Below are 13,360 nucleotides of genomic sequence, written 5' to 3' on the forward strand. Positions count from 1 at the left end.
AGGTGCCTTGTTGCCCATGGCAACTAAACTCCAGTTAAAAAAAGTGTCCGAAAGTGGCCTTGTTGCCTATAGCAACCAATCAGATTACAGCTATATTTTTTCTTTGAGCAGGTTAGGAAATAAAAGCTGGAATGTGATTGGTTGTTATGGGCAACAAAGCCAATATTTTTTGTGAGTCAGTTTAGATCGATGAGGCCCAATCAGATTACAGCTTTTATTTTTCCAGATCAAGTTAAAAAATGAGAGCAGTAATCTGATGGGTAAACATTGAGAAAATATTGTTCAGAGGACTAATTTACACGGGCATATTGTACCGTACTTAACTTTCCATATTCAGGACGTAACACCCAGAACCTCACGGGTCTAATCAACCGAACTTACAGCTTTATAGATCTCTTTATTGCTGTAAATTCAGTTCAGTAGAACTGTGGGGGGGGGGGGGGGGGGGTGTGTTTACGGGGCCCGAGTGTTACATCCAGAAAACGGACAGTTAAATACGGCTGCAATACGCCCGTCTGAATGAGGCCTTAGGCTCTGTTCACATTAGCGTCATGGCTTCCACCATGAAAAATAATGCAATTGAGGAAAATCCAATTATATTTTTTTAAAACCATAAATATGGTCTCCTGATCGCAATTTGTTAAAATTTCTATTCATCCTCAGGCTTCGTCCACACGGCGGTTTTATGTATGAGAGTCATATATTTATTCCCGCAAGAAATTATTTTATTTTTTTTGCAGTTTTTCCCATGACGAGATCCTATTCAGCTTTTGGCCCTATATACACCACAACTTTACCTGTACCTAGGAAAGCCGGATGACTTTCCTCTGTAAAAACTGCAATGACGGGCCGTATTAGTGGTCACCGAGCTTTCCCAAAAATAGATGAAGCCTATGGTCTCGTTCAAACGGCCACAAAGCAGTCGCATTTCTTGCGTTTGTATCACTGCTGGAAGTACCGACCCATAGATAGAATTTTTTCAGAACCTGAACGAAGAGGAAGACTAATATTTACTGGTGAAAAGCTCCAGTCTAAAACAACACAGGTAGCCATTTTCTCAATAAGGACTCATTTACATATTCGTAGCCGAGGTTCGGGCTTACCTTTAATATTTTTTAGAGTAATTCTCTAACCAGCATTTATTGATGACTATAAGCAACTAGATGGAATCGGTCACCTTATGGAATCCATCATATGTTAGGCTTATCTGCTTCTCCCATCAATCATTTGTCACCTGTCCACAGGATCGGTGCGGATATGACCACTGGGAACCCCTCCGATCCCGGGACCAGGATTCCTTGAGTTCCCTATATGAATTGATCGGTATTGCACACGCTCCCTTCACTTTCTACGGGGCTGATGGAGATACCGTGCCTTGTATATTGTGTGGATTTTTTCTACTTCATGTGGATGGGATTTTGAAAACCAGATCCACGTAAATTCCACTGCAAATTTTCGCAGATCCGCGACGTAAAAACTTATCCTAAGGGGACAGTCACACGCAAACTCAAAAACATCTGAAAATACGGAGCCGTTTTTCAAGACGGCTGCGTAAATAAACAGAACAGAACGCCGTTTTTCCCATTGAAATCAATGGGCAGATGTTTGGAGGCGTTCTGCTTCCGAAAAAAAGCAGTGTGAACATACCCTAAGTGTTGTGTCCCAATTGGTGAAAACGACTGATCAGCGGTCTGCGCCTCTTAATATTGCATCATGTTATAACATCAGAAAAGCGGACAACGCATCAGAGGACGATGTACATAAGTGCACAGACAATAAAACGTAAGAAAAAAAAATTAAGTATATAAAAAAAATTTCATGGTTACTTTTATATTTAGGATTCATTTTCGTCATGCAAATAAACCCTACAAGATAAAGCGGCCTACAGTAAACTGAATGCTATATATTACTTGAGCCCCCCCCTTGTACTGTCCCTTTAAGAGTTTGTTGTGGTCACGATATACAAAGAAAACGTACATCGCACGCTGCCGTGATTGAAACTAGATTAAGGAAAGATAAGAAATCTCCAAGATTACGTTGGGATTAACCAGCGGCGTTCGAGAGACTTTAGTTCTTCATTGTGTCTCTACTTCTGGTTTGTGTATTGCGCAGTGAACTCTAGAATTACGTTCTGGATCAGGTTTCATGTCACATTTTAAAGGGACAGTGTATGCTTGAAAAGTTTGACTATTTTTCAATTATAAATTCAGACAAAAGCAATTACTGGCAATATGACAATGCGTCTAAAAACTGCACATAATTTTAAAAAAATAGCACGTCAGATTTTATATTTCAACAATATAAGAGCAGTAGAGACGATAAACACTACATAGATCACAAAAGACTCAAATAAGCGTACTGGGGAGCGCCAACGCTAAAATATATAATTCTACTAGATAAAAGGCAAAAGACATGGAATACTTGTGTCATGCATTTTATTGCAGGGTAAAAAAAAAATATAAATAAATAAAAAAAAAAAAAAACACTGAACTTTTTCCAAAGTTTTAAATTTTCTTAAATAGAATAGGACATGTGGAATCATCCTCTGAAACCAAAATAAAATATATAGAAAAATTATAACTTTATTACAAAAGGTTAAACTCAAAAAAGAGTTCAAAAATTCTTATTTACAGACCATGATGGGTTGCGACTAACCCAAAATAAAGACATAAATAACTTACAAAGAACTTGAAGCCGTTTCTACCGACACATGTCAGCGGTATAGAATATATAAAAAACATATGTATATACATATTTATATAGAATATCGAGTCAAAGACAAGCAGAATTTATCATATAAAAAAATTTTATCAGACAACTGCCCCCCTCCCGCCCCCTCTTTACGAGAACTCCAGAAGTCGTACAGTCCTTATGACAGGAAATCCTTAATACCGAACGATCACTGAAACGTAAAGGGTCCATGCAGGTCTCAATCAACATTACGCACGGGTCTGGTGCTGTAGAATTGATACCGCTCTCTGCCCTACCACCTCTTGCTCCGACGGAAGGCCGGGCAGACCCCCCTCGCGCACGCGTACTCAACAGTCAGATCGCGGACGCCTATTTTTGTTTTCTCCTCCAATCAGGAGTTTCAACCAGAAATAGCTTCATGTTCTCTCCGTACACTCTTTCCTTGCTTTTCCTCCCCGCCGGTCGCCTCAGAACGTCTGCAGCTGCTGCGTTAACATGAGCTGGCAGCCGCTGTTGACGTGATTCATCACTTTCTGTTTGAGCTGGGCGACCTGCTCCCGGAGCATGTTGGCAGTGGACGCCAAATCAGAGTTCTGAGACTTTAAGTTTTTCACTTTGTCTTCCAACCTGGCAATGCGTTCCAGCTTCCTCTTCCTGCACTTGGAGGCTGCGATCCGGTTCCTCATGCGCTTCCGTTCGGCTTTTATTCGCTCCTGCGACTCCATGTCGATGGGGGAGAGAGGAGGGGACTCGCCGGGCATTTCGGGCACAATCTGGGGCTCTTCTTTCAGAGCCTGCAGCCTCGGGTGCTGGATGGGAATGGGCGGGCTGGTGTGATGCGGAGAGGCGAAGCCCATGGCGTTGCTGTTGAAGGCAGGGGTGGTGCTGATGGTAGTTGGGTTGAAGTTGTTCAGGTTGGCATAAACAGGGGGCTCGTTGTGCAAGGGGTTATTATATCCATTATTACCAGCTATGGAGGAGACAGGGGTCAGTCCGGTGCTGGCAGGGGGTTGGGGTGCAGAGGTAACATTTGGCATGTTTGGCAAGTTCTGGTTGTGAAGTTCTGCCAGCGCCCTGACAAACCCCTCCGCAAAGCCCTCCTGCTCGTCCGTGACATTTTTAGGGCAGAGGAACTGTGTCGGAGTAGGGGTGGTAGTGATCATCCCATTGCTGGACTGGATGATGAGCCTCTCTAGCTCCGGAGAGGCCAGCTTGAGGAGTCCAACATCTGGAGACGTGAGGATGTCCGCCACCTTGCTCCTCAGGTGAGGCTTGATGGCGCTGGACGGGTCGGACAGGTTCAGTGTCATGCTCGTCTTGAGCACCTTGGCGCTGTACCCGTAGCCGGGAGCCTCGGGCTGGCTGTAGGCGGCGCTCAGTGCATCGTCGTAGAAAGTAGGCTCCATCCTCGCAGTCATACAATCTGCAACCGGACCACTGGGAGAAACACCTCGTGCGGCAGTCACTGGGGGCTACAAACCTCCTGAAAAAGAGCAAAACAGGTTATTAGTGGGTGCCTGAGCACGACGCGAGTCTATAAGGAACCCCAACGATAATCCCGTATAGCCCCCCCATAACTTCTGTCTGCACTACATCCACCATAACAGATAAACTTTCACTCCTACATCTGCAATACTGACCTATCATTCTCTAATATATACCTATAAGACTTCCGTATTACACCCCTAAAGCAATCCCTGTACCCCTAATAGTTATAACTTCTAGATCTGCTTTACCCCCCTATAATGATGTCATTCTTCTTTACCCCCTATAATGATGTCATTCTTCTTTACCCCCTATAATGATGTCATTCTTCTTTACCCCCTATAATGATGTCATTCTGCTTTACCCCCCTATAATGATGTCATTCTGCTTTACCCCCCTATAATGATGTCATTCTGCTTTACCCCCCTATAATGATGTCATTCTTCTTATCCCCTATAATGATGTCACTCTTCTTTACCCCCCTATAATAATCTCAGTTCACCTGTCTATATTAAACTATTGTTATGACCCCCTCACCATTATCCTAAAAATTTTTCTGCAGGACCCCCGGACTTGTTCTCCCCCCAGGATCACAGTCCAGCCCCGGTAATGATGTATAAGTCGTGGTTCACACTCCGCTTCCTCGTCCCCCATCCTCTGTAACTCTCAGTAAAACTTCTTAGAACTCCCGGGACAGCGCCTAGAAGTTCTATAACTTGTCCCCGTCCACTCCCTGCCCGCAAGAAGCTGCAGAGTTCCCCACTCTTACTTGGTCAGGTTGCTGCTGGCCGCGTCCCGGGCTGAGCTGCTGACACCACTGGGAGCTCCGCTCTCTCACACTCTGAGCCCGGGCAGCGTGCAGCTAACTCTTATCTGCGGGCAGTCACCCACTAAAAATAGACATGATGTCACCCCCGCGGCCTGCCATTGGTTAAGAAGCACAGTAGGCGGGGCTAAGGGTGCAAATGAAGCCTGGTCGCTATGGTGACCGCCCTAGAAGATTCTAACTCTCGCAGAGGATGACGGGATGAGGTAATGCTGGTCACCCGGCCGCAGTGCATTGTGGGCTGACGTCGTGTTGTTGGAGGTGTTGGTCTCCAGGACGCGGGTTTGATGTGTGTTCCCGCCACCTGCCTGGAAGTGACTGCCCGCTCCAGACACGCAGACCGCAGCTGCTGCAGAACCTCCAGCAAACTTTACCGTCCTCAGGGAGGCTAAGCGGCTTCACTATAGCGGCAGCGGGAGGTGTAGAATTTGAGTTGTTCTTGGACTTGTAGTTCTACAGTTGCTGGAAAGCTATAGACTGAAAACCCAGACCGCAGCGGCTCTGAGTGACAGCTCAACGTTCCTTCACTGACAGCTTGTGCACCTGTGATTGACAGCTCCGCCTCCCAAGAAGTTCTGCAGCAGTTTCATCCAAGATCATATAGAAGATCTCAGTAAGACGCGAGGCTGAGAGATTATTCACTATTTACAACCATGCAGCATAGGAGGGTCTCTAATGCCCCCCTCCCCAGCATAGGAGGGTCTCTACTGCCCCCCCCCCATAGGAGGGTCTCTACTGCCCCCCCCCCAGCACAGGAGGGTCTCTACTGTCCCCCCCCATAGGAGGGTCTCTTGCCTCCATGTTATGAGGGTCTCCTCTGCCCCCCCCCGGTTATGAGGGTCTCCTCTGCCCCCCCCCCCGCGGTTATGAGGCTCTCCTCTGCCCCCCCCGGTTATGAGGGTCTCCTCTGCCCCCCCCCCGTTATGAGGGTCTCTGCCCGCCCGGTTATGAGGGTCTCTTCTGCCCCCCCCCCCCAGGTTATGAGGGTCTCTTCTGCCCCCCCCCAGGTTATTAGGGTTTCTTCTGCCCCCCCCCAGGTTATTAGGGTTTCTTCTGCCCCCCCCCAGGTTATTAGGGTTTCTTCTGCCCCCCCCAGGTTATGAGGGTCTCTTCTGCCCCCCCCAGGTTATGAGGGTCTCTTCTGCCCCCCCCCAGGTTATGAGGGTCTCTTCTGCCCCCCCCAGGTTATGAGGGTCTCTTCTGCCCCCCCCCAGGTTATGAGGGTCTCTTCTGCCCCCCCCCAGGTTATGAGGGTCTCTTCTGCCCCCCCCAGGTTATGAGGGTCTCTTCTGCCCCCCCCAGGTTATGAGGGTCTCTTCTGCCCCCCCCCAGGTTATGAGGGTCTCTTCTGCCCCCCCCCCAGGTTATTAGGGTTTCTTCTGCCCCCCCCCAGGTTATGAGGGTCTCTCCTGCCCCCCCCAGGTTATGAGGGTCTCTTCTGCCCCCCCCGGTTATGAGGGTCTCTTCTGCCCCCCCCCCCGGTTATGAGGGTCTCTTCTGCCCCCCCCCAGGTTATGAGGGTCTCTCCTGCCCCCCCCCAGGTTATGAGGGTCTCTTCTGCCCCCCCCCGGTTATGAGGGTCTCTTCTGCCCCCCCCAGGTTATGAGGGTCTCTTCTGCCCCCCCCCAGGTTATGAGGGTCTCTTCTGCCCCCCCCCCCAGGTTATGAGGGTCTCTTCTGCCCCCCCCCCAGGTTATTAGGGTTTCTTCTGCCCTCCCCCCAGGTTATGAGGGTCTCTCCTGCCCCCCCCCAGGTTATGAGGGTCTCTTCTGCCCCCCCCGGTTATGAGGGTCTCTTCTGCCCCCCCCCCGGTTATGAGGGTCTCTTCTGCCCCCCCCAGGTTATGAGGGTCTCTTCTGCCCCCCCCAGGTTATGAGGGTCTCTTCTGCCCCCCCCCAGGTTATGAGGGTCTCTTCTGCCCCCCCCCCGGTTATGAGGGTCTCTTCTGCCCCCCCGGTTATGAGGGTCTCTTCTGCCCCCCCCAGGTTATGAGGTCTCTTCTGCCCCCCCCCCCAGGTTATGAGTGTCTCTTCTGCCCCCACCCCAGGTTATGAGGGTCTCTTCTGCCCCCCCCCCCAGGTTATGAGGGTCTCTTCTGCCCCCAGGTTATGAGGGTCTCTTCTGCCCCCCCCCAGGTTATGAGGGTCTCTTCTGCCCCCCCCCCAGGTTATGAGGGTCTCTTCTGCCCCCCCCCCCAGGTTATGAGGGTCTCTTCTGCCCCCCCAGGTTATGAGGGTCTCTTCTGCCCCCCCAGGTTATGAGGGTCTCTTCTGCCCCCCCAGGTTATGAGGGTCTCTTCTGCCCCCCCAGGTTATGAGGGCCTCTTCTGCCCCCCCCAGGTTATGAGGGCCTCTTCTGCCCCCCCCCAGGTTATGAGGGCCTCTTCTGCCCCCCCCCAGGTTATGAGGGCCTCTTCTGCCCCCCAGGTTATGAGGGCCTCTTCTGCCCCCCCCCCAGGTTATGAGGGCCTCTTCTGCCCCCCCCCAGGTTATGAGGGCCTCTTCTGCCCCCCCCCCAGGTTATGAGGGCCTCTTCTGCCCCCCCCCAGGTTATGAGGGCCTCTTCTGCCCCCCCCCAGGTTATGAGGGCCTCTTCTGCCCCCCCCCAGGTTATGAGGGCCTCTTCTGCCCCCCCCCAGGTTATGAGGGCCTCTTCTGCCCCCCCCAGGTTATGAGGGCCTCTTCTGCCCCCCCCCCCCAGGTTATGAGGGTCTCTTCTGCCCCCCCCCCAGGTTATTAGGGTTTCTTCTGCCCCCCCCAGGTTATGAGGGTCTCTTCTGCCCCCCCCCAGGTTATGAGGGTCTCTTCTGCCCCCCCCCCAGGTTATGAGGGTCTCTTCTGCCCCCCCCCAGGTTATGAGGGTCTCTTCTGCCCCCCCCAGGTTATGAGGGTCTCTTCTGCCCCCCCAGGTTATGAGGGTCTCTTCTGCCCCCCCCATGTTATGAGGGTCTCCTCTGCCCCCCCCAGGTTATGAGGGTCTCCTCTGCCCCCCCAGGTTATGAGGGTCTCCTCTGCCCCCCCCAGGTTATGAGGGTCTCCTCTGCCCCCCCCCAGGTTATGAGGGTCTCCTCTGCCCCCCCCCCCAGGTTATGAGGGTCTCTTCTGCCCCCCCCAGGTTATGAGGGTCTCTTCTGCCCCCCCCAGGTTATGAGGGTCTCTCCTGCCCCCCCCAGGTTATGAGGGTCTCTCCTGCCCCCCCCCCAGGTTATGAGGTCTCTCCTGCCCCCCCCCCAGGTTATGAGGGTCTCTCCTGCCCCCCCCCCAGGTTATGAGGGTCTCTCCTGCCCCCCCCTCAGGTTATGAGGGTCTCTTCTGCCCCCCCCCCCCCAGGTTATGAGGGTCTCTTCTGCCCCCCCCCCCAGGTTATGAGGGTCTCTTCTGCCCCCCCCCCAGGTTATGAGGGTCTCTTCTGCCCCCCCCCCCAGGTTATGAGGGTCTCTTCTGCCCCCCCCCCAGGTTATGAGGGTCTCTTCTGCCCCCCCCCAGGTTATGAGTGTCTCTTCTGCCCCCCCCCAGGTTATGAGGTCTCTTCTGCCCCCCCCCCCAGGTTATGAGGGTCTCTTCTGGCCCCCCCCCCCCCAGGTTATGAGGGTCTCTTCTGCCCCCCCCCCCAGGTTATGAGGGTCTCTTCTGCCCCCCCCCCCCCAGGTTATGAGGGTCTCTTCTGCCCCCCCAGGTTATGAGGGTCTCTTCTGCCCCCCCCCCCCCCAGGTTATGAGGGTCTCTTCTGCCCCCAGGTTATGAGGGTCTCTTCTGCCCCCAGGTTATGAGGGTCTCTTCTGCCCCCAGGTTATGAGGGTCTCTTCTGCCCCCAGGTTATGAGGGTCTCTTCTGCCCCCAGGTTATGAGGGTCTCTTCTGCCCCCAGGTTATGAGGGTCTCTTCTGCCCCCAGGTTATGAGGGTCTCTTCTGCCCCCAGGTTATGAGGGTCTCTTCTGCCCCCCCCCCCCAGGTTATGAGGGTCTCTTCTGCCCCCAGGTTATGAGGGTCTCTTCTGCCCCCAGGTTATGAGGGTCTCTTCTGCCCCCAGGTTATGAGGGTCTCTTGTCACAGCCTGTCATGGTAATATTCTTTGTGTACATCTCCGCAGAATACGTTGGGGTCATATAAGTGATGGACGGTTGAGATTATACTTATGTGAGATATAGCGGTGATTATAGGGAGATCTTCCCAGCCTGAAATGACTGATAACAGGGGACAATAGATTGTAGATTTCCAATACACCGCAGATGAGGAGAAGATGGGGCATAATATCCGTCAGCGTCCGCTCCCCAGAACTTGTTCTCTAGCAATGACCATCAGGCAGAGGCGTCCGGGATACTCGGAGCAGTAAACATTGATGGGAGATGCAGGAACTAGAAGAGGAGGCGCGGGCCGGGGCTGCACTCGCGTGGGTGGAGATCCAGATGGAGCGAATATGGAGGGAGGTGGACAGTGGCACCAAGTGGAGTTTTCCTGCAGCGAAAAGTATTTAAGACACCAGGTTGACGGGCGGTGATGACGGGGACAGGGTCACAGATCCGCGCGCCGGGGGGGAAACCGTGAACACCTGGAGGAGCTAATTACTATGGTTGGGGGGGGATGCACGGCCATAGAAGTCGCATTCAAAACGTTGTAGTGAGGGAGACTAAGCAGAAGGTTGTAATCGCTGTTTTTCTAGATCTACGAAGGGTTAAGCCATTCGCAGCAGGGAGTGTTGGACGCGCTGCTTTGTGGCAGGACCCTAAAGGGTTAAGTCACCGAGCAAGAGAGAGGAACTCCTTCTCCCTCAGCCCGGCTTTCTGTTCTCATTGTAGACACGCAGGAGCTGAGGAGGTGGAGAACGACCTGACCGCCTCGGTGATGAGAAGAATCTTCTGTCACATTGTAACAAGGACGAGTTTCTGCGTTTACTTTAAAAGTTTGTTGAGGAAGAAGCCGGAATTTTGTGGAGATACAATGTAACGTTTCTAGCATGCTGTGACTTGTAGTCCCCCAGCAGCTCGTGATCACCTCTCCTGTACCCGATCACATGACCTCAATATCAGATACAAGTATTGTACTCAGGCTTTGACATTTGCGCTGTTTTCCATTGTTCTGCTCTGTCAAAGGAGCAGAAAAACAAAAGCGCCGGACCCGTCATCACCGGTGCCCGACGGAACCAATTGACTTTAATGTGTTCCGTCGGGGTGTCCGTGGTTTAACCGGAAACGCAGATGATGATAATTGAGCCTCCAACGCAGATGTGAACGGATCCGCGATAAACAGAAGCGCCGGATCCGTCACATAACCGTAGAGCAATGGCGCCCGACGGCACCCATTGACTATAAAGGTTTCCCTCACGGTGTTTGTCGCCTGGCTGGACAGAATAGAGGAGCGTACTGCGCTATTTTGTCCAGTAATTTTTTTACCAGATCTGAGGCTCCAACGCAGATGTGAACAGAGCCTTATTGGCTGTTTTGTTAGACTTCTTTACTACCCAGTTTGTCCTGTATCAAGTTCTTAAAGGGGTTTTCCAATAATCCCCTATCCACAGGATAGGAGATAAATATCTGATCGGTGGCAGTCCGACCAATCACAAGAACGGGCTTATGTTCCTGGGCACTCCATAGGAATGTCACATGCTCAACCACCGCTCCATTTATATCTATGGGGCTCCCAGGAACGGCAAGGTAAGCTCGTGATCGGTGTGGGTCCCAGCGGTCAGACCGCCACCGATCAGATATTTGTCACCTATAACCCTTTTAAGATACAATGTAACATCTCACCTGGATTTAGACCAGTGATACCCAAACCTGTGGCTCTGCAACTGTTGCAAAACTACAACTCCCATAATCATGAGAGTTGTAATTTTGCTCACAGTTTGGGAATCGCTGCTTTAGACAATGTGAGGGCGGGTATCTGTATGGCTCCTGTGGCTTTTGAGCTTTTTCACCATTGTCCGTGGGCTTGCTGTGACTTCTGGTCCTACCACAGCCAAATTCTTTTTTTAATTTCTGGGGGTACCAGCAGCCAGACCCCCAGTGATCAGACTTTTATGACATCTGATTGACACCATGGGAAGTTGTGACTCTCAGAGCAAGTTGTGCCCGTATTGGCATTCTGAGACTTGTAGTTCCACAACTGCCACAGATGGGCTCTCCTACCGCCAGTCACATGACCAGCGCCTAATAAACAAGACCTAGAATGAAATCCCATACACCAATTCTAGGAGGGGGTGATATATGGTGCAGGCTCCTTCTAGAAGTTACAGTTAACCCTTTATGTATCTTCTGACTTTTATTACATTCTTATTCCTCTCTTATCTTGACTTGGCGCTGCACCACGCGTTATCGCTTGATACGTGCGTTACATGCCACCCTGCCCGTTTACTCAGAAGGAGTTAAGTAATGGGTGGGGGCTCTACAGACGTGTTTTATATTACAGGGGTGTGGACTGCCGGGTGGTGACTGACGGGTATTGTGCCCAGTCCTGTGTGAGAGGCAGATAATGAGCATATATTGTGTGTGGGCAGGATTGGCTCCTCCCCCCTGGGGGCCCCGTCCAGGGCTTGTCAGGTCCAGCGAGGATTTAACCCGTTACTGGACAGAGGCTGGAAGACTAGAGACCAATAATAGCACCCACCGTTCTATGCAAAAAGGGAGCGGATTCTCAATTAGGAAAGTAGAAAAACATTTTCTTTAGGTTTTCCAGCTTTCCGGAGATAGGATTCGCTCTGCGTTTTGTCAAAAAATATGTGAACGATTACACCCTAGAAGGGAGTCTGTCAGTAGGGCTGTCTGCTTTACATTTGGGTCTAAGGCTATGTTCACACGCGTAACAAAAAACGGCAGTAAATACGGAGCTGTTTTCCCTTGAAAACAGCCCTTGATTTTCAGCCGTTTTTTAAGCAACTCGCGTTCTTTGCGGCGTTTTTTACGGGCGTTTTTGGAGCTGTTTTTCTATTGAGTCAATGAAAAACGACTCCAAAAACGGGTCAAGAAGTGACGTGCACTTTTTTACGAGGCGTTTTTTTACACGGCCGTGTAAAAAACGCCCCGTGGGAACGGAACGCCGGTTTTCCCATAGAAATCAATGGGCAGATGTTTGTAGGCGTTCTGCTTCCGGTTTTTCGGGTTTGTTTACACCCAAAAAAAATGGCTGAAAATAGGCGGTGTGAACATACCCAAGGATTAGAAGACCTGTGTGTCTATCCTAACACCCTAGGTCCACGATCACTGTAGCGGTTCCGCTGAGGGGAGATGTGTTTTCAACATCTGAGGGGGGGGGGGGATTCTATTTTAGAGGGACGAAAGATATGAGATCCGCCACATGGGACGTTGTGCTTTCAAGACGATCTTCATCTGAATCGGTGCAGCCAATTTCCTTCAAATTATCATCCAATGTTCCAAAAAGTTCAATAATCCGGCACTCGGATTATCAGATTTGTATAACCGTCTGATAACACCAGGACTGAATATAGGGTATCGGAGTCATGAATGGCGTTTTGTAGTATTTTCTGAATTGGTCGATATGACAACTTTTCCAATGTCTAATCATACGCGTCGAAAGGTGCACGAGCCATATATGATCCCATACTGTACCATGAGCAGGAAAGGAGGATCATTTATCACGGTCAGGCGCTGCTTTTCCATACATTACCTTTATAACGCACAGCAGATATTATCACGCGGAGGCGCTGGACTGTGGATTCCTGTATAGCATCCGCTTATAGGATAGATCGCTGATCACAAAGGACCCTTCTTAGGACCTCGTATGGACTAATACTTTATGGATCGACCTCATCCTGCAGTGTGTTCTACTCTGTCAACCACATGGTGGCGCCTTTTACATTTACTTAATAATAGGGAATATTGATCCCTATGAAAATCAATGCCAACGTCTGGCAGTCTTTACAGGACGCACCTTTTCCGCGGTTCCTAGATCCGCACGTTTTCCTGATTATTCTCCAAGTATCAATCAGTCTGAAACTCAATGAAAGTTTTCGAAAAAGTTGGAGAAATCTGAGAATTCCAGATTCAAATTGACCATCACTTTTGGTGAACCAACGCTGACAAGACAACTGCTTACATGACAATTCCCTGATATACGTCACAGGGGGAGGGGCTTAGATTTCCCTGCCCCCCTTCCTTACCATATATCTCAGTCATAAAGGAAAGTTCCCATTATACAAGAGTAGCAGGTGCAGATGAGGCGGACGGGAGTTGTGCTCTGAAGAGTTAATCCCTGCTACAGTAAAATTAATGCCTTAAGGGGTCCCGAGGTCATAAAATGTCACCAAGCCACGCCACCCCCACGCCTGGCATTTGGGTCACCCACCAGCTCTGTTACTGAAAGAATGGACAGAAAAGAAGCCAGCGTGCAGGAAGGACCTGAGTGG

At 50.6% G+C, this 13,360-nt stretch overlaps 1 protein-coding gene and 1 long non-coding RNA gene across 3 annotated transcripts in view; one reads left to right on the forward strand and one right to left on the reverse strand.

Moving 5' to 3' along the window:
* Positions 1 to 2,566: 2,566 nt before the first annotated feature.
* On the reverse strand, positions 2,567 to 5,053 carry JUN (Jun proto-oncogene, AP-1 transcription factor subunit). The gene is made up of 2 exons (XM_075832700.1): positions 4,946 to 5,053; positions 2,567 to 4,174 (listed from the first exon to the last, which is right to left on the reverse strand). Exon 2 carries the CDS (start codon positions 4,107 to 4,109, stop codon positions 3,159 to 3,161), a length of 951 nt encoding a protein of 316 aa, XP_075688815.1. The 5' UTR covers positions 4,110 to 4,174; positions 4,946 to 5,053; the 3' UTR covers positions 2,567 to 3,158.
* Positions 5,054 to 5,254: 201 nt separating this feature from the next.
* LOC142657583 (uncharacterized) overlaps positions 5,255 to 13,360 on the forward strand; it is a 106,431-nt gene continuing 98,325 nt past the window's right edge. For both annotated transcript variants that reach the window (XR_012849944.1, XR_012849945.1), the window contains exon 1: positions 5,255 to 5,615. This is a non-coding gene — a long non-coding RNA (uncharacterized LOC142657583). The remainder of the gene's footprint in view (positions 5,616 to 13,360) is intronic.

Source organism: Rhinoderma darwinii, chromosome 7 (assembly GCF_050947455.1).
Source record: "Rhinoderma darwinii isolate aRhiDar2 chromosome 7, aRhiDar2.hap1, whole genome shotgun sequence".
NCBI classification, from domain to species: Eukaryota; Metazoa; Chordata; class Amphibia; order Anura; family Rhinodermatidae; genus Rhinoderma; species Rhinoderma darwinii.